General features: G+C 39.3%; 1 protein-coding gene across 1 annotated transcript; it reads left to right on the top strand.

Annotated features, from left to right (window-relative positions):
• Positions 1-12,317: 12,317 nt before the first annotated feature.
• On the top strand, positions 12,318-16,744 carry LOC121996095 (probable pre-mRNA-splicing factor ATP-dependent RNA helicase DEAH5). The gene is made up of 2 exons (XM_042549911.1): positions 12,318-15,563; positions 16,205-16,744. The coding sequence occupies exons 1-2, from the start codon at positions 12,412-12,414 to the stop codon at positions 16,596-16,598; spliced, it is 3,546 nt and encodes a 1,181-aa protein (XP_042405845.1). The 5' UTR covers positions 12,318-12,411; the 3' UTR covers positions 16,599-16,744.
• The last annotated feature ends 5,337 nt before the right edge of the window (positions 16,745-22,081 follow it).

The raw sequence follows: 22,081 nt of genomic DNA, 5'->3' as shown, positions 1-22,081 counted from the left end.
GCATCCTGCGCAACGATCGTATCCTAATCGTTTGAACAATCGATTAGGAAGATTTGAATTGATCGGTCGATCGATTCAGAGCGCCTCTGTGTTCTGCTGGAAAAAGTATGAATCAATTGACCAATCGATTCATGCTTCCTCGCGTCTACGCGAGAAAAATCAGCCCCCAATCGATCGACCAATCGATTGGCTGATAGATTGGGGGTCATTCTGTGCTCGCAATTCAGGTACCCAATCGATCGGTTGATCGATTGTGCTGCTGTTTGTCGTAACATTGTGCCTAATCGATCAGCTGATAGATTGGGCTTGGTCCAATTTGATCGCTTGATCAAATTGACCAACCCTAGCTCGCCCGAGTCAAGTCTAGGGCTCCCAAATCTAACATTTAGTCAACTGTGACCTATTGGGACTCCTCGTGCCTAGAATCCGATCAACCTTGACCTGCTGGGACTTCTTCACCAAGTGTTCAGTCAATCCTTTGACCCACTTGGACTTTTCTCCTCATGCTAAGTGTCCGGTCCTCCATGACCCATTTGAACTTTTCTCCTCGTGCTAAGTGTCCGGTCCTCCATGACCCACTTAGACTTCCTTCCACCAGATGTCCAGTCACCCTTGACCCATCTGAATTCCCTTGTGCCAAGTATCCTGTCACTCCTTTGACCTACTTGGACTTCCCAATACCAGGTATCCGGTCAACTTTGACCCACCTCAATTTCCACGTGTCTGGCTTCACACACCAGTTCTTTCCATCTGCCTAGCTTCACTCACTAGGCCTTTCCATCTGCCTGGCTTCACTCACTAGGACTTTCACCTAGCTTCACTCACTAGGTCTTTCCATCTGCCTAGCTTCACTCACTAGGACTTTCCATCTGCCTAGCTTTACTCACTAGGACTTTCACCTAGCTTCACTCACTAGGATTTTCACCTGGCTTCACTCATCAGGATTTTCCCACTACCAAGCTTCACTCACTAGGGCTTTCACCTGACTTCACTCATCTGGATTTTCCCACTACCAAGCTTCACTCACTAGGGCTTTCACCTGACTTCACTCACTAGGATTTTCACCTGGCTTCACTCACCAGAATTTTTCTACTGCCTAGCTTCACTCACTAGACCTTACCATCTGCCTAGCTTCACTCACCAGGACTTTCACCTAGCTTCACTCACTAGGCCTTTCCATCTGTCTGGCTTCACTCACCAAGACTTTCACCTATCTTCACTCACTAGAATTTTTCATTTACCTAGCTTTACTCACCAGGACTTGCACCTGGCTTCACTCACCAGGATTTTCACCACTAAGTGCCCGGTCAATACTAACCCACTTGGATTTCTCTCCTGTCAACCTTCCTGTTGGACTTGCCTTTGCCTAACCTCCAGTTAGGGTTTTCCCAATCAAGTATCCAGTCAACCTTGACCTACTTGACTCTTCTTCATATTTAACTGGTCAAACCTTGACGAGAGGGGAATTGCAACAACAATCTCCCCAATAGAACGAGTGCATCTGCAATCTCCATATATTATCAAACATCGAAACCCAAACATCAAGACTCAAGCTTGAGCCAACTCAAGGTTAGTCAACTTGGTCAACCTTGACTTAGGGGATATTACACCAACAATCTCCCCTTTTTTGATGTTTGACAATACTTTTAATTTAGGCTAATCTCATAGCCACAAATTCTTCTTCATGCCAAAGCATGAATGAGGGTTTCCTTCATTCTCTCCCTTCCCTAGAGGGCAAACTCTCTCTTTAGGTAATGAAGGCATAACTTAAATCCTACATTCTCTCCTTATTGACACACTAAAAAAAATCTCCTCCTGAAGAGTTACTGTAATACCCTGGTTCTGAGATTCTGGTTAAATATAGCTTAAAAGGTTAGATGATACTATCCATATCACCAAGGTGCATCTTCAATTTCGGAAGCCCAAACTTAAGAACTCCAAAGCTAAGTGTGCTTGACTTAGAGAAATCTGAGGATGGGTGACCTCCTGGAAAGTTTTCTAGGGTGAGTACGAGTGAGGACAAAGCACGCTGAAAGGACCTCCGGTGGTCTGTGGAGCTAGTCGTTAACCCGATGGGCAATTCTGGTAGCGTTCCTGGTTCAGTTCGGGTGGGGGCTGCCCAGGCCGGGGGGTTACAAACGGTATCAGAGCTAGGTCAGGAGCGCGTCTGACTCCAGATCAGAAGGTTGTGTGTTCGATTCATCTGTAACACCCCGGCCTGGGCGGGCCCCACCCGAACCGAACCGGGAATGTCACCAGAATTGCCCATCGGGTTGACGATTAACTCCACAGACCACTGGAGGTCCTTTCAGCGTGCTTTGTCCTCACTCGCAAGCACCTAGGAAAACTTCCCAGGAGGTCACCCATCCTCAGATTGCACGCTTAACTTTGGGGTTCTTAAGTTTGGGCTTCCGAAAAGGAAGATGCACATTGGTGATATGGATAGTACCATCTAACCTTTTAAGCCATACTTAACCAGAATCTCAGAACCGAGGTATTACAATCACCCCCACTTAAAGACACAACGTCCTTGTTGTGTAACCACGAATCACACCACAGACAAATCCCAGAATCTCCCTCGCTAGGTGGTGCCCTGGGTGCTCCTGCCACAAGCGCGCTCACGGTTGCAACCTGGCTCTGATACCATCTGTAACGGCCCGGCCTGGGTGGGCCCCACTCGAACCGAACCGGGAACGCCACCAGAATTTCCCATTGGGTTGACGACTAGCTCCACAGACCACCGGAGGCCCTTTCAGTGTGCTTTATCCTCACTCGCACGCACCTTGGAAAATTTCCCAGGAGGTCACTCATCCTCAGATTTCTCCAAGTCAAGCACACTTAACTTTGGAATTCTTAAGTTTGGGCTTCCGAAAAGGAAGGTGCACCTTGGTTATATGGATAATACCATCTAACCTTTTAAGCCATACTTAACCAGAATCTCATAACCGGGGTATTACAGTTACTCAATGTTATTCACAACCTCACATGTTGTTCACAATGCCACAATTAAGGTCCATACCCTTCATTGTCTTCTGTGCTCACCCTTGAGCATTAATCACTTCACAATGCTCATCCTAGAGCATTCATTATTTTAACAATGAAGGTCTCATACTCTTTATTGTATTCAATGCTCACCCTTGAGCATTAATCCACTTCATAATGCTCATCCTAGAGCATCCACAACTTAATAATGAAGATATCCACTCTCCATTATTTTTCAATGCTCAACCTTAAGCATTTACTCTAATGAAGGTTAACTACCTTCCATGGTGTTTGTAAAGTAATTTTCGTGTCCTTAAAGAGTAACTTCCCCTAAAGACATGCTCCAAACTTATGTCATTGCACCAACAATGACTTAAAATCTCTAAACCTTTAGGAAACCCAAAACTTGAAGTCTTGATGTTCAAGTATCAATATTTGAATGCAAACCTCAACCTAAACTCTAACATAGTGTTCCTTAACCATTTCTCCTTGTTTTCATCATGAAAACTAACCTTAAATATATATAAATATATTCCAAGGGGTTAGGAATGGTTAATGAAATGAAAAATGACTTAAAGTGCTGAAATCAGGCTTTCTAGCCAAAATCAGTCTTCCCAATCGATTGGGGTTGAGACTCAATCGATTGACACCGTTTCAATCGATCGTCTGATCGATTCCGCAAGCTTCTGTTCACGAAAAATCTACTTGAATCAATCGCCCGATCGATTTAGCATTGTTGAATCGATTGGTAGATCGATTTCGCGAGCTTCTGCACGCGAGAAAACGCATCTTAATCGATCACCCGATCTATTGAGGCTTCCCAATCGATCGGCTGGTTGATTGGGTTTTTGAATTTCTGAATCCAATTTCAGCCGAAATTTAGAAATGCCCTAGAATTTCTACAAAATTTTAAAAATCATGAAAATTCTTGTAGATATTATTTAGGGTATATACTATCATTGAAAAATAATTTTTCTAAGAAAATACTTCATATTTTCAAAGATTGACACAAAATTGAAAACTTGTAAAAATTTCAATGTTTCTTCCAAGTTTGTATCTAACTTTTCAATGATGATTGCTATCAAAAGATAGTCTTCACCAAGGTTTTCCAAAGTATATTTAAAATAATTTTCAAAATCAATTTTCAACCATATTCTTTAGACTCAATGTACATGACTTGTACATTTACTTTCCCAATGATTGGAGTACACATAACTATGTGTTTTAATGAAATTAAAACTCAAATTGATGCACTAAATCAACATCTTGAGTCTTATTCATCATCCTAACATTTCACTTGTATCTCATGTGCACTAAAACACATATAAGTCACCTTATAGTCTTTGTGAGATATACATTTTGGTTTTGCCCTAAACTAGGGTTCATGCATATCTATATAGGCATTTTGAATTATGAACATCCACCTAGGATGTCACTTGTTAGTAAATGTCATTGTCCTTAATTACAAAGAAATTAAAATAATGTATGATGATGTTATGGCATACATCAAAATAAGTAATTTTTAAAATAAAACATACTATAGCTACATGATGTAGTCTTGGTGAGTGAAGCCAGACCCTAGTGAGTGAAGCTAGGTGGAGGAAGTCCTGGTGAGTGAAGCCAGGTAATGGAAGTCCTAGTGAGTGAAGCTAGGCAACCCTAGGTTGTACTTGAATTCTGTTAACACTGTTTTTATCTATTGTGCTAACTTAGTGTTGCAGGGAAGTTCAGCTAGGTCGACGGGCTGACCAAGTAGCTGGCACGAAGTCCAGACGGGTCGACGGGCTGACCGGACGTCTGGCAGGTAAGTTGAGGTAAGTTACTGGAGGGGAGTGACTGTGAGAACACGTTCCCAGGAAGGGAACTTAGGCGCCAATCTGACTTAGAACCATTTTGGAACTCTAAGTCGAGATCTTGACTAGATTCTGGTCTCAGAGAGACGAAATCTAATTACTATGTAACCCTTTTATAATTATACTGTGCTAACACTTTGTTTTGCAGGGTAGTTTGCATTTTACCACGAACTAACACTTTTTTGTAGGTAGAAGGAAAAGTGGAGGTCCGGGCGCTCGGAATGGATCCGGGCACCCGAAGGTCCAGGCGCCCGGAAGGGATCCAAGCGCCCAGATGCGAGTTCTATCCTCAAACGAGCGTCGCCACGTGGAGCTTCCTGGTTGGCTCAGCTACGTCACATTCAGGATGCCCCGAAGGGATCCGGGCGCCCCGAACCTCCTATATAAGGAGGGTCAAGGGTGGAGAAAAAAAATAACAACGAGATCTTCTATTGTCTGCTCTACTGTGCTTCTACGACGCCGCGAGGCTACTCCAACAAAAGTGTTTTTCCTTATTATTATTGTCGGAATCTCTTTTAGCATTTCCTATAATTAAATTGTAATACCTTTTCGAATTGCTAGTGATTGTCCAACGAAAGCACTTGACGAGTGCGGGCCTTGGAGTAGGAGTCGCCGAAGGCTCTGAACCAAGTAAATCAACTTGTGTTAGCGTTGCTCTTTCTTTTCGTTTATTCTTTTTCCGCTACATGCTTACTCTACGAAATTTTTAAATCGCTATTCACCCCCCTAGGAGATATTACATTTGAACTCGTCGTCGCCTTTATATCTGCGCTTCTAGGGCTCCTAATCGATTGGGTCTCCTCCCAATCGATTGCCATGTCAGATCCCAATGATCTCAACCGTCCAAAACTTGCATCCTGCGCAATGGTCATATCCCAATCGATTGAACAATCGATTGAGAAGATTTGAATCGATCGGTCGATCGATTCAGAGCGCCTCTGTGCTCTGCTGGAAAAGGTATGAATCAATTGACCAATCGATTCATGCTTCCTCGCGTCTACGCGAGAAAAACTAGCCCCCAAACGATTGGTCAATCGATTGGTGGTGCCCAATCGATCGGCTGATAGATTGGGGACCGTTCTGTACTCGCGATTCAAGCACCCAATTGATCGACTGATCGATTGGGCTACTATTTGTCGCAACACTGTGCCCAAGCGATCAACTGATAAATTAGGCTTCGTCCAATTTGATCGCTTGATCAAATTGACCAACCCTAGCTTGCCCGAGACAAGTTTAGGGCTCCCAAACCCAACATCTGATCAACCGTGACCTATTGGGACTCATCGTGCCTAGCATCCGATCAACCTTGACCTGCTGGGATCCAGTCAATCCTTTGACCCACTTGGACTTTCTCCTCGTGCTAAGTGTCCAGTCCTCCATGACCCACTTAGACTTTTCTCCTCGTGCTAAGTGTGCCGTCCTCCATGACCCACTTGGACTTCCTTCCACTAGATGTTCGGTCACCTTTGACCCATCTGGATTCCTTGTGCCAAGTATCCGGTCACTCCTTTGACCTACTTGGACTTCCCAATACCAGGTGTCCAGTCAACCTTGAGCCACCTGGATTTCCACGTGCCTGACTTTACTCGCCAAGTCTTTCCATCTACCTAGCTTCACTCACTAAACCTTTCCATCTGCCTAGCTTCACTCACCAGGATATTCACCTAGCTTCACTCACTAGGTCTTTCCATCTGCCTAGTTTCACTCACTAGAACCTTCCATCTGCCTGGCTTCACTCACCAGGACTTTCACCTAGCTTCACTCACTAGAATTTTCTCACTGCCTAACTTCATTCATTAGGACTTTCACCTGGCTTCACTCACCAGGATTTTCACCTGGCTTAACTCAATAGGATTTTCCTATTGCCTAGCTTCACTCACTAGGCCTTTCCATCCGTCTGGCTTCACTCACCATAACTTTCACCTAGCTTCACTAACTAGGATTTTCCATTTACCTACCTTCACTCACCAGAACTTTCACCTGGCTTCACTCACCATGATTTTCACCACCAAGTGTCCAGTCAATACTAACCCACTTGGATTTCTCTCCTGCCAACCTTCCTGTTGGACTTGCCTTTGCCTAACCTCCAGTTAGGACTTTTCCAGTCAAGTATCCGGTCAATCTTGACCTACTTGACTCTTCTTTACATCTAACTTGTCAAACCTTGACGAGAGGGGAATTACAACAATAATCTCCCCAATCGAACGATTGTATCTGCAATCTCTATATATTGTCAAACATCAAAACCTAAATATCAAAACTCAAGCTTGAGCCAACTCAAGCTTAGTTAACCTGGTCAACCTTGATCTAGGGGATATTGCACTAATAGAAAAAAAATAGAACTTCCCAAGAAGCCACTAGAACAATGTTTAACGAATATCAATTACCAAAATATTTTGGGCAGAAGCTGTTAGTATAGTCTGCTATGAACAACAATGAATAAAAAATATAATAAAACTCCATTTGAAATTTACTATAATAAATTACTTAGTATTAAATACTTTAAGGTATTTGGGTGTCTTGTTTACATGTTAAATATTTTAGAAAATTTACCTCAAAAGTAGAAAATAAAATCTTTGTAGGGTATTCCCTAAATAGTAGATGATATAGAGTTTATAATAAAATGACTTTAATAATTGAGGAAACAACCAATGTAAAATTCGACAAAATTACTAACTCTAAAGAATCTTACTCAACTCAACCTCAATACCAACTAATTGATTTCGCTAGAGTTAGCACTGATCTAGGGGGAGCAAGTGAAAATCCAATAGACGAATATGAAGTTTAACAAAATCAACCACAAGAAAATAAACAAACACAAATTGAGCATAGAACAATAATAGTCAGCTTAGACCACCCAATTGAACAAATTATAGGTGACCAAGATCTAAGAGTTCATATTAGATCATCTTTCAGAAACCTAAGTCAAATATCTTTAATTTCTAAAATTGAACCCAAAACAGTAGAAGAATCCCTACTTGACCCATACTAGATAGCCATGTAGAAAGAACTAGCATAGTTTGAAAGAAATGAAGTCTGGAATTTAATACATTTACTTAATAATAAAAAGGTAATAGAAACAAAATGGGTATTTAGAAATAAATTAAGTGAAAATGAGGAAATTATTAGAAATAAAGCTAGACTGGTAGTTAAATGGTTTAGTCAAGTAGAGAGACTTGACTATGATGAAACATATACTATAGTAGTTAGATTTGAGTCTATTAGAATGCTACTTAGCTATACAGCCCATAAAAGATTTAAGTTTTATCAAATGGATGTTAAATCCTCCTTCTTAAATGGGTTAATAAAAGAAGAAGTTTATGTAGGTCAACCACCTGGGTTTGAAAGTATAGATCATCCTGACCATGTGTTTACTAAAGAAAACCTTCGATGGTCTTAAACAAGCACCTAGGGCCTGTTATGAAAGGTTGGCCTCCTATCTAATTTCTAAAGGGTTCAACCAAGGTCAAATTGATCCAACTCTATTTGTAAAATCAGTTAAACAAAATATCTTTATAGTCCAAGTATATGTAGATGACATAATTTTAGTTCAACCAACTAAGAATTTTTATAAGAATTTATAACATTAATGGAACAAGAATTTGAAACGAGCTTACTAGGTAAACTAACATATTTCTTAGGATTACATATTAAACAAATTAATGAAGAAAATTATGTCTACCAACAAAAATACATCAAAGAATTACTTAAAAAATTTAGAATGAAAAATATCAAAGAAATAAAAATACCAATGACAACTAACACAACCTTAGATAGTGATCCAAATGAAAAATTCGTAGATCTAAAATATTATAGGAGTGTCATATATAGCCTTCTATACTTAACTACAAGTCGACCTAATATTTTATTTACAGTTAGTATGTGTGTTGGATACCAAACTTGTGTTAAGGAATCCCACTTAACTAATGTAAAAAGAATATTTAGATATTTAAAAGGCACACCAAATGTGAAAATTTAGTACCCTAGAACACTTAGTTTTGAACTACTAGGTTAATCTGACTCAAATTATGTCGATTGTAAACTAGATCGTAAAAGTACAAATGGTAGATATCAATTACTTGAACTATCACTTGTCAGCTGATTTAGTAGAAAACAACATTGTATTTTTTATCTACTACTGAAGCCGAGTACATAACAATGGGTGAGTATATAGCACAATTATTATTGATGATTCGCATATTAAAAGACTTTAACCTAAAATATAAAAATATAAAAATCAATATTGATAACATCAGTTCCATTAACTTAACTAAAAATCCACTGTATCATTTAAGAACCAAACATAATGAAATTAAACATCACTTTATTAGATATCATATCGCTAAAGGAGACATTCAACTCAACTATGTTAAGTCCAAGTCAAATTTGGCTGACATTTTCACTAAATCACTACCAAAATCTAAATTCAATAATCTATGAAGACGACTGGGAATGTGCATGATAGACTAGGACTTTTATTATCAAATAAATTTTCAAGTGATTTGCAAATTTTAGGAAAATTATTTACTTATATTTTCTAAAAAAATTTTATTTCTCTAGTGTTGCAAAATTATTTTTGTCGCAAAATTTTTTTGGCCTTAGTTTAGATCAAACTCATATAAAGCATGATCCTATATATCTAGGAATCGAGCATCTCACAAATATACTAGGTTATTTTGATTGTGTATTTAAAAATATAGAATGACATAAGATGTGTAGGCCTTTTGCCTGGATTTCAAATATTTATATCGGTGCATTAACATAAGTATAGGTGAGAAATACCAAAATACAGTGATTAAGTTAAGTAATCCTTCTTAATAATAATAATCTGGATTAAATTTTGCTTAACTTGACTAACCAAGTGAACATTATTATCTTTTGGTAGATAATTAGTAACTAACGGTTAGACATGTATTAAGGATATTGGTAATTGAATGATTATTTTTTAAAAAAGATATCAGATTAAGGAGGAGAATTTGCTTAGACAACTTAAAAATATTTTTTATAAAAAAAAATTACTTTAAAAAATACATAACTTTAAAATTTTTTAAAAATCATTTTTTAAAAAAAACTTAGAAAATTCTTTTGAATCCATACTCTCAGGAGTACTTTTAAAATAATTCTTACTTAAATTTTTTTACAAACATTTACTAAATTTTTTGTTGGAAAATATTTGCCTTTTTTTTTAAAAAAAAAAAAACCCAACTTTCTTAGACCATTTTTGAAAGTGTTTCTTTTAAAATTTTCCTTTGAAAAAAATTTCCTTTAAAATTACCAAAAATCTCTCTTAGAAAATTTTTCTTTAAAAATATTTTTAAATTCTTACATAGAAATTTTTTCTTTAAAATTATTTTGACAAACTTACTATGACAAACTTTTTGAAAAAGCTTTATCCAGTAGTTACTTTGAAAATATTTCTTAAATTTTTTTAAAAAATATTTCATTAAAATTACTTTGTAAATTAAGATTTTTTAAAATTACTTTATAAATATTCATTCATAAATTTTTGAAAAGTTTACGTAGGAATTTTTAAAAAAAATCCACTTAGCCAATTTTTAAAAAAAGTTTACTAAGAATTTTTTTTTCAAAAATTTACTTAGAAAATTTTCGAAAAGTTTAATCAGAAATTTTTAGTTTACTTTGAAATTCTTTTTCAAAAGCTTACTTTAATTTTTTTTTTAAAAAAAAGTTTACTCAGGCACCATTGAAAAATTTTAGTTAGAATTTTTTTAATGCACTTAGAAATTATTTTATACTTAAAAAATTTTCATATTGTAATTTTTTTAAAACTGAACTTTTATTCAAACCTCTCCTAGTAAGAGATAAATAATTGGAGGAGAAATCCAATGAGAACACATTCTCAGTTAAGAAAATTATAAGCGTCAGTCTAATTTAAGTTCATTTGGAAAACTTAAGTTAGAGACCTTGACTAGATTCTTGTCTTGGAAAGACATGATATAATTACTACTACTATCTTATTTGTGTTGTGCTAACTTTATTTTACAAGATAAATATATTTTTATTTGCCTAGTCTAACACATTTTTGCAGGAAAGGACTGCTTACTCCGGGCGCCCGGAGTTGGTCTGGGCGCTTGGAGCATCCTCGCCCGGGCGGCCTGGCCAAGCGCCCAGGCAATCTGGGTGCTCGAGATTGTCCAGGGGCTCGGACCATAAATTTCATCTAGAAGCTGAGTTGGAGCGCGATGATGGCCAAATCCACGTCGATAGTCTAGGCGCTCGGAAGAGGTTCGGGTGCCCAGAAGTGGATAAACTTGACGAATCAAGTTTTGACGAGGCCACATCAGCAATGGTCCAGGTGCTCAGAGGGGTTCCAGGCACCCAGAATAGGCCTATATTAAAGACTTCAACCAGCAGCTTCAATATAACATCTGCTATAAGTTTCATTCTTGCGTGCTGCTCCAAAAAGGCTCCGACGACACCGAAAGGCTGCTCCAAAGTTCGAAGAACAAAAGATTTCAATTTCCTTTCTGTTTGTCGGTAATAATTAATTTCAGTTCCTGTACTCAATTTTTATAACTCATTATTCGAATTGATAGTGATTGTCCAATGTAAGCGATCGACAATCGTAGGTCTTAGAATAGGAGTTGTCACATGCTTCGAACTAAATAGAACTTAGCTTTGTTAGCATTATATTTGGTTTCTTTATTCCGCTGCATAACTTGTTTTAAATTGCGATTTTCGACAAATGCTATTCACCCTCCTCTAGCGTCTTTATGATCCAACATGGTTTACCTCCATTCCATATCCTCTAGAGTAAACATTAAGGGCCCCTGGGCTAGAGGACCTATCCTTTGGTCCACAAATTACGGACCAAAGGATGGTCCACAACATGTATTGGTTGAATTTGATGGACCACACCTGTTTAACAGGTAGGGTCCATCACAATCACCAATCAGATTTTGCGGACTACCCTCTTGTCCGTAAATTACGGACCAGAGGATCTCACCTGCCAGGGGCTATGGTGTAATGGTAAAAGCGCTCAGTTGTCTCCCAGATATCCATGGTTCAATTCTCAGCTATAGCGTATTTGTAGGGATTTTTTTTCAAATAAAATATGCAACTAAGAGATACTGGACTTTTGACGTTATCCAACCTGATTAATTTAATTTTTTTGGTAGATATTGAGGGACAAAAGGTGATTATATTTATAGTGCAAGGTTATAAATATAAAACACCAGTTATAAATTTGATTCCCAATTCTCGATTATCTCCCAAACTTAATTTCGTTAATTAATTAATTTTTAACTGTATATATAAAATTTTGACATTAATTTTTTTGAAAAATAGAAAATTAAAATGACAATCTCACAGTTAAGAATTTAATTTATTAAAATTTTATAATTAATTGGGGTTTCTTAAAAAGTTGTTGAGATTTTTTATACAAGTCTGTTAGGTTTTTTATTAGTTTAAAGAATAAATCGTCTCTATAAAAAGGGGTTAAAGGTCGGACGTTTTGAGACAGGATCGGAAAAAAGCCTTGAGATACCGCCGAAACCTATTTCCGGCGAAACCTACTTTCGGCGAAACCTACTTCCGGCGAAACCTACTTCCGGCGATGGGCAAGGCGATGGAAACCGGGTTGGAATACTTCTCTTTGCTCTCTTACGTATGCCAGGAACTGGAATCCCACGTCGGTTCCGGCGACAAGGTTCTTGCAGAGTTCATCACCGATCTCGGCCGCAACTCTGAGGCCGTCGACGAGTTTGAATCCAAGCTAAAGGAGTTTGGGGCTGGCAATTTTCCGGACTACCTCGTTCGTTCCCTCCTCACCACGATCCACGCCATCCTTCCCCCCACCTTCAAGACCAGCAATAAATCCGCCGAAAAGGCTTTTCCTGACGAGAAATCATCCGCCTTCACCGCTCTCTCCCGCCCAGACGGCCGCTATCGAGCCAGGGAGCTCCGTTTGGAGATCGAGATGGACGCCGATCGCAATGCGGAGGACGAGCGCAGGAAATCTGATCGGGATAGGGGCTGCAAACGTGACCGTGAGCGGAATGAACGGTACAGAAACTATCGTGAAAAAGAACGACATAGGGGCAGAGATAGAGATCGGAGTCGAGACTGCAACAGAGATCAGGAAGACTGCAACAGAGACAGAGCTTTATGCAACAGAGATCATAGATGGAAGAATCACAGCGATTATAGAGTTCTTGACGAAGATGAAGAAGAGGAGGAGCAGCACAAAGAGAGGAGGCATCCTGCTCAACCTCGCAGAACTTCTGATGAACCAGAGCTTTATGCAATCTACAAAGGAAGAGTTTCGCGGGTTATGGACATTGGGTGCTTTGTCCAGCTGAATGATTTGAGGGGAAAGGAAGGTCTGGTTCATGTCTCACAGATTGCTGGTAGGAGGATTGCCAATGCAAACGATGCAGTTAAGAGGGGCCAAGAAGTTTTTGTGAAGGTCATTCCAGCGTCAGGGCAGAAGCTTAGCTTATCCATGAGGGATGTAGATCAGAAAACTGGCAAAGATCTTCTTCCGATGAGGAAGAGCTCGCAAAATGACGCACATATGGTGAACCCAGCAAGTGGGAAAGGAGGCCCGGCGAAGAGGTTAGGTCTTTCAGGGGTTACTATTGTTGAGAAAGATGAAGATGGACCGTCAAGGCAGCCGCTCAAGAGAATGAGCTCGCTTGATAGATGGGAGGCAAACCAGTTCAAAGCTGCTATTGGTATGCATGCCCGTGACTATCCAATGTTCGATGATGATGGAGATGGGATCATGTATCAGGAAGAGGGTGCTGAGGAGGAGATAGAGATTGAGCTCAATGAGGATGAACCTGCCTTCTTGCAGGGGCGGAGTCGTTTTTCGATTGATATGTCGCCTGTCAAAATTTTCAAGAACCCGGAGGGATCTTTGGGCAGGGCTGCTGCACTGCAGTCGGCTCTCATCAAGGAGAGAAGGGAGTTAAGGGAGCAGCAGCAGAGGACAATGCTAGACTCAATTCCTAAAGATCTCAATCGTCCCTGGGAAGATCCAATGCCGGAAACTGGCGAGCGGCATCTTGCACAGGAACTTAGGGGAGTGGGATTGTCAGCCTATGAGATGCCAGAGTGGAAGAAAGATGCTTATGGAAAAACGGTAACGCTTGGGCAGAGATCAAAGTTGCCAATACAGGAACAAAAGCAGAGCCTTCCTATTTATAAATTGAAAAAGGAGTTGGTTCAAGCTGTGCACGACAATCAGGTTCTTGTTGTGATTGGTGAGACTGGCTCAGGGAAGACAACACAGGTGACTCAGTATCTTGCTGAGGCAGGATACACAACAAGAGGGAAAATTGGGTGCACACAACCTCGAAGGGTGGCAGCCATGTCTGTTGCAAAGCGGGTGGCTGAAGAATTTGGTTGTCGCCTGGGTGAGGAGGTTGGTTATGCTATTAGGTTTGAAGACTGTACTGGCCCTGAGACTGTGATCAAATACATGACAGATGGTATGCTTCTCCGGGAGATTTTAGTTGATGAAACTCTATCACAGTACTCAGTCATTATGTTGGATGAATCTCATGAAAGGACCATCCATACTGATGTTCTCTTTGGGTTGCTAAAGCAGCTTGTGAAGCGAAGACCAGATCTTCGGTTGATTGTGACATCTGCTACACTGGATGCAGAGAAATTCTCTGGCTACTTCTTTAATTGCAACATTTTCACCATTCCTGGAAGAACTTTCCCAGTGGAGATACTTTATGCTAAGCAACCGGAAACTGATTATCTTGATGCAGCACTAATCACTGTTTTGCAGATACATTTGACGGAACCTGAAGGAGATGTACTTCTCTTCTTGACTGGCCAAGAAGAGATTGATCATGCCTGCCAGTCTCTGTATGAGAGAATTAAAGGGTTAGGAAAACATGTGCCTGAGTTGATAATCTTGCCGGTATACAGTGCACTTCCCAGTGAAATGCAGTCCAGAATTTTTGAACCTGCTCCTCCTGGGAAGCGGAAAGTAGTTGTGGCTACCAACATTGCAGAAGCTTCGTTGACCATCGACGGTATTTACTATGTCGTGGATCCTGGCTTTGCTAAACAAAATGTCTACAACCCCAAGCTTGGGCTTGATTCACTAGTTATTACTCCCATCTCACAAGCATCAGCAAAGCAGCGAGCTGGCCGTGCTGGGCGTACTGGTCCCGGTAAATGTTTCCGACTATATACAGAGAGTGCTTATCGAAATGAAATGTCTCCAACAACAATTCCAGAAATCCAGAGGATCAATCTTGGCATGACAACTCTTAATATGAAGGCTATGGGTATAAATGACTTACTATCCTTCGATTTCATGGATCCTCCATCACCTCAAGCCCTCATTTCTGCTATGGAACAACTATATAGTCTTGGAGCTCTTGATGAGGAAGGACTCCTGACAAAATTGGGTAGAAAAATGGCTGAGTTCCCATTGGATCCTCCTTTATCAAAAATGCTTCTCGCTAGTGTGGACCTTGGATGCAGTGATGAAATTTTGACCATTATAGCAATGATTACGACTGGGAACATTTTCTACAGACCGAGAGAGAAACAAGCCCAGGCAGATCAAAAAAGAGCAAAATTCTTTCAGCCAGAAGGGGATCATTTAACACTGCTTGCTGTATACGAGGCGTGGAAAGCTAAAAACTTTTCAGGGCCTTGGTGCTTTGAGAATTTTGTGCAGTCCCGTTCGCTTAGGAGAGCTCAGGATGTGAGGAAACAACTTCTTTCTATCATGGACAGGTATGTCATTCATTATCTAACAGACTTGTTTGCCATGTCTATCACATTCTTTGCTAATTCACCACTAAATGTCTAATTTCCATTGTTTTTTACTACTGCCATTACATTATATTTGTCAAAATTGGCACATCCCTCCCATGAGAAGTAGAGAAATCTAGATCTTTTTGAGAGAAGAATCTGATCTCTGACACTGATGCAGTCGATGTAATTGTATTCCATGTGATTGATTAGGACATCGAAGCAATCAGTGTTGTGGAATTCCATGTGATTGATTGGAGGCAGCCATTTCATTGACTGGCTTCGATATAGAAGAGTAAAAGCTTTTAGAAAGACCCTTTGCCTTAGTTTACATGGTTTTCCTACATGGATCAACTCTTTTGCAATCTGCAAATGATTTGTTACGAGGTCTTCACTAAATACATGTCATAAACTACATTTTGATTTAAGCTTGCAACTCATGATCGACCAGTTAGAGTCTGAATAGTCTATGCAAACAGTCATTTGAGAAAGTCATTATACGTATAATACTAGACGTAAATATTTTGGGTTTCTATTGTCCTTGTCAAATTGTGATATTGTTCATACTTTGATGCAGCTTGTCATTGCCAAACTTTTAACTGATAATTTATCTCACATTTCAGATATAAGCTCGATGTTGTTAGTTCTGGAAAAAATTTCACAAAGATAAGTAAGGCCGTCACAGCGGGTTTCTTCTTTCACGCAGCAAGGAAGGACCCTCAAGAAGGGTACAGGACGCTAGCTGAAAATCAATCTGTGTACATTCACCCCAGCAGTGCTCTATTTCAAAGGCAACCAGACTGGGTGATCTATCATGAGCTCGTCATGACAACCAAGGAATACATGAGGGAAGTTGCGGTCATCGACCCCAAGTGGTTGGTGGAATTAGCTCCAACAGTTTTCAAGACTTCAGATCGTACAAAGATGAGTAAACGTAAGCGGCAAGAGCGTATCGAGCCGCTCCATGACCGATATCACGAGCCTAACTCGTGGCGTTTGAGCAAGCGCCGAGCTTGAGTCTGTCTCTGGCAATTTCTACTGTCTTGTCTTCTAGTTTTAGAAATTTTTTGATTTCATTTTGTAAAGTGAACTATGGAGTTGAAGTTGTAGCTTTTTTATCTTCTTTGGTTTTCCCTACACAACTGTGATGTTTTCTTTAGTGAATTTGTATACAGACTGCTTGGTTAAAGTTACATATGACTGGAATTATATTCTAAGAAAGTTATTTTTGACATTTTTGTCCGTAGATTATTATGCTCTTGTAGGTTTTTTTTTTAAAAAAAAAAAAGAATTATTTTAATTGACACTACTATTTTGTTTATGCTGATTAATTTGGGCGATGATCGATTTTGTTCTATTGAAGTTTAGGGTAAATCAAAAATTGCTTGTAGAGGATATTTTATCATCTCAGTATTTTTAGTTTAGCGGTTCATTAAGAAATTTTTTTTCGTTAATTCATTAAAGATTCTAGTTAAGACTCCTTTTAAGTTGGGGAAACTAAAAGTTCCTTAATGTACTAATGCTCTGGGGCACTTGTATGTGTCTTCTGAAATGGGGATGTGCGGATGCATCACCTTTTGGCACTTGTATGTGTCTTTTGGGCATGGGTAGAGGTGAAATCGAGTCAAGTCGAGTCGAACTTTTCAATGTTTGAGTTTGACTTGTTTATAATCGAGTCGAGCTCGAGCTTTATTTAACGAATATATTCATGACTCACAAGCTTATTTAAGTTTTTATTGAGTCTAAACGAGCTTAATAAATATAAATTATAAATTTAAATCTTTATTAAGAACTAAATTATATTTAGAGAAAATTATAATATTCTTATTAAAATTTATAATTTTATTCTAATAAATAAATTTAATATATTTGTTTATATTTTTCATAAGGAGAATGTAAAATCTATAAATTTAATATCAAAACTATTATTATTTTTATTTAAAAGTTGATTCATGAGTTTACTAACGAACATGTTCATGAGTTAATGAGTTGAGTATTGTAAAGCTTGAGTTGGTTTGTTTATCTTAACGAGCCTCATTAAATGAGCTTTTATCAATTCTAGTTTTGAATAGTTCATGAGCAACTTGGTTCATTTACACCCTAGGGACGGGGAGGTGGGGCTTTTGTTCCAACAAATTAAAATCATTTGGATTGATTATAAAACTTCTATTATTTAGGTGAATATTTTACTAATTTAAAATAAAAAATTATTATAATTTCTCCGACAATTATAATTTGACCTACAATATTTGTATATCTTTTGACATACAATAAATAAATAATATATTTTAATATATTAAAGTAATCAACAGTAGACACAATAAGTATATAAATTATTCTATGGCCAGTTTTAATTAAAATTATTATTATTAATATTTATTTATTTGCGGAACCACGAGTTGTTTTAGATGTACAAATTTTATATTGTTTCAAGTTTTGTTATTTTATAATAATTATTTAATCAATGCATAATTATTTTAATTTTTTTTATATTTTTTAATTTATAATTGTTTTTGATTTTTTTTTTAAAAAAAAATTCATAGCTGATGTACAAGTTTTCAAATTTTACAGCAAAGTTTTTATATATTTTTTAAAAAAAATATAGATAGACAGATATTTTTGATAATTTTTTTTTAAACTTAGGGTTTAAAATTTTAGGTTTAATCTTTAGGGTTTAGGATTTAGATTTTTAATTATAGTATAAAAGTTAAAGTAATTTTTAAAAAATACTAAAAAATTTTACACATGATTCTCAACCTTGCGGAATGTCGTGCTGGTTACCCCACTGGTTGTCTCAACTTTGCCTTACATATGCTGTTGTTGCTAGATGAAATCTCCCATGATTTACCTCTCTTTTAGATAGTGGGGGGCCACCTCGGAGGGACTGTCAAAGTGATGGTTCACCTTTTTGCTACCAATGAATCTTGATTTTGATGTCGTGGGATAATGATGCAGCGGTTAGACCATTTAACCGGTTAATCAGGTATTTAAGAGTTGAATCTCAACTAGGGCATACTGCAAGGATTTTCCTCTAATGAAATGATAACTCTAGGAACACTTGCCACTTGGATGGGCTTTTGTGTGCACTTCCAGATTTTCATAGTGGTCAATAGGAAATTTTCATGAGACCAGATCGGTCACCTCCAAGATTAGTCTGTTCAAAGAGTTGGATACTTGGTTTATCCAAAAAAATGAATCATGATTTTGATAGGCTTGGAATCGATTTATAACGGGTGTGCAATGCCCCGCTGGTTGCCTCAATCTCTCCTTGCATGCACTACTGTTGCTGGATGAAACCCCCCGTGATTTACCTCCCTTCCAGATAGTAGGGACCCAACCTAGAGGGGAAGCTAAGGTGATGGTTTCTGTTGGTCTCGGTACGTCTGGCAAGAGGAGGGTGAATTGTCTGCCAGTTAGAATTTAAAACTTCTATTTCTTTTTAGCTTAGCAATGAACACATGTTAGTTAAACAAGTAATAAAAGCATAAAAAGAAAGTAAGGGACACAAGGAATTTACTTGGTTTGCAACCTACGTGGTTACTAATCCAAGGAAGAATTGAGCTCACTAAAAGTCTCTTTTCTTGGAGGAGGAGAAGCCCCTTATAGTGTTGAAAGCACGAATAGAAAAACAGAATTGATAGTGAAGTTAAAGCTAGTGTGTTGTCTGAACGAAGAGGATCATGACTCTATTTACATCCCACTGGTCGAAAATAGTCATTTGCTGACGTGACAACTCCAAGCACCTGGACCCGATCCAGGTGCCCCCAGAAGTGCAAGTTTTATCGGCTTCGCAATGACTTGGGGATAAAATTTTATTCTTTCCTGGGCACCTGGATAGGTCTGGGTGCCTGGACATGTCTGGGCGCTTGGATAGGCCTGGGCGCCTTGAGTGTTGTTGATGTAGATTCCAATAGTTATCCGCAACAACGTCTCTCGAAGAGGTGCATGTTTGGTACTAGGTAGGTCTGGGCGCCCGGAGATGGTTCGAGTGCTTGGAGTTCGGGCGCCTAGACTTAGTCCAGACGCTTAGACAAGTCAACTTCGCCTTGACTTGTTCGGCTTCTGCTGAGATTGCTTGGGTGATTCTCCGACCCATCCAGAGTTGAGCTCACCTGAATCCAACCCTGGCCTTCTCTCCTCGAGCAGTCTTTCGCTCTGACTTCTCGTCTCTCGGAAATGTCATGCACGCCCTTCTCACTCCACTGGTGTACTCTTCCTTAGCTTCTTGTCCCTCGGATGCACCGAGCCCATTGACTCGCTTCCGAAGTCATCCTTCTCGTCCGTTGCATGTTCTGCTCGACTTCTTGTGTTCCTAAATTCCTACACAATAAGACACAAGGATCAAATACAACATGACATAACTTAACTCGGTTAATCACATCAAAACTTACCTGGGGTACTTACAGTTTCATCTTTTCTTGCTAATGAATTATGATTTTGATGTTAATTATTTTTGCAGCCACAACCTGACATAGTTGGTTTATGCAAGTGTATTGCTGCCAATAGGCATGAGGTTGATTCCCAACGGATGTGGAATGCCCCATTGGTTGTCTCAACCCCTCCTAGCATTCACTGTTGTTGTTGGGTGAAGCCCCCCGTGATTTACCTCCCTTTTAGATAGAGCGGGGCCACCTTGGAGGGGCTGCCGAGGTGACGGTTTCACATTTTTTTTGCTACAAATGAATCATGATTTTGATGCCCCCACGAGCTGACACAGTTGATTCATGCAAAGGTGTCGCTCTCAATAAGCCTGAGGTCGATTTCCAATGGGTATGAAATGCCTCACTAATTGTCTCAACCCCTCCTTGCATGCATTGTTGTTATTGTTGGGTGAAGCCCCTATGATTTATCTCCTTTCCAGGCAGTGAGGAACACCCTAGAGGGGTCGTCGATGTGACAGTTTCACCTTTGCTTCAAAATAAATCATGCTTTTGATACCCCTCCTGCATGCACTACTATTCCTAGTTGAAATCTCCCGTGATTTACCTGCCTGCATTTAGCCGGGAGCCGACAGTACTGGGTCACTTGATGTGAATGTCATCACCTTTGCCACAAATAAATCATGATTTTGAGAGAGCATTGCCCCCGAGGCAATTGTGCATCAGTTAGGTCCTTTAAATGGTTAACCAGGCATATAAGGGTCGAATTCCAGCTGTAATGCATTGCACGAATTTTCCTCTAGTGGGATGACAACTCTAAGAATGCTAGCCGCTTAGATAGGGGACACCGCAAGCGTTTTCCGATTTACCTAGTGGCCGATAGGAAATTACTTCTTTGGAGTCAGACCGGTCACATTCAGGATTAGTTAATTCGAAGAGCTGGATAGCTAGATTATCAAAAAGAAAAAAAGAATCATGACTTGAGTACAAGATGAACATCAACTTAGACAAGTTTATGATTGTTATTCCAATGAAGATAAAATCAAACATACATGAATTCACCTCCTCGGACAGCATTAGCTGCTCCTTTTCTTTCTACCTTAGTTTCCTTCTCTCTCTTTCCATCTCTCATATATTGGCGGTTCCGTTTCTTTCTTCCTCAGCTTCCTCTCTCCCTCTAGCTCTCATATGCATGATCATCTATGCAACTCATGTCGACATATTGGGCAAGAGTTGTTCCCATCCTGCCAATCGGTGGGTCGGAATATAGATTCAATCATGTTGAACAAGTGCAAATGAAGTAAGACACAAGTTCAAGAATAAAAAAGAACTGAAACCTACTAGCCAACAATGGTTGTAGGCAAGGTGGATGGAACAGATGCTTGCAAGGTAACTTGATGTGCGTAGATTTTATACACTTTTATGCATATTTTAATACACATCTACTTGTATTTTATGAGCATAATCTATGTTTATTGCACCTTATTTCATTATAATGTCATATTTCTATTCCTTTTATTCGGAGATCAACTTTTTTCTTGTTTTCATCAATAGGACATATTTTGGAGAGAAAATGGTGCGAAACACACTTCAGAAAGATAAAAGAAGAAGAGCAGAGTTTCGGCTGTGTGGTTTCACACTGCCGTGCCCCTTCTCCCATGGCCAAGCAGCACACGACCATGCCAAAAGGCATGGTCGTGCCACTCATCCAGGGAGAAGGAAGCACATGACCGTGCCAAGCAAAGCAGAGCTGGGGAAGCACACGACCATACCAAAGTGGCACGATCGTGCCACTCAAGCAGAGCCGGGCTAAGCCATGACCATGCCAATTGTCATGGTCGTGCCTCTCATGCCGTGCTAATGGGACACGACCGTGGTGAAGGCAACAAGGGGCCATGTCGCGCCGAAAATAGGGTTGTGTTGAATCTGAGTAAACTGCAAGTTTATTTTGAAATGGCTATAACTTCATGCTCGGTTGGATTTATGAGCTGTTATTTATACCAAAGCGTAGTTAACTTCAAGATCTACAACTTTTATTTAGGTTCAATAGAGAGAAAACAAGGTCTAGATGTTCTAAAAGGCATGACTGTGCCTCCCAACAGCGGCTTCATCGGGTCCTCC

Source organism: Zingiber officinale, chromosome 6A, assembly GCF_018446385.1.
Source record: "Zingiber officinale cultivar Zhangliang chromosome 6A, Zo_v1.1, whole genome shotgun sequence".
Taxonomy (NCBI): domain Eukaryota; kingdom Viridiplantae; phylum Streptophyta; class Magnoliopsida; order Zingiberales; family Zingiberaceae; genus Zingiber; species Zingiber officinale.
This window is presented reverse-complemented; position numbering and strand designations above follow the sequence as displayed.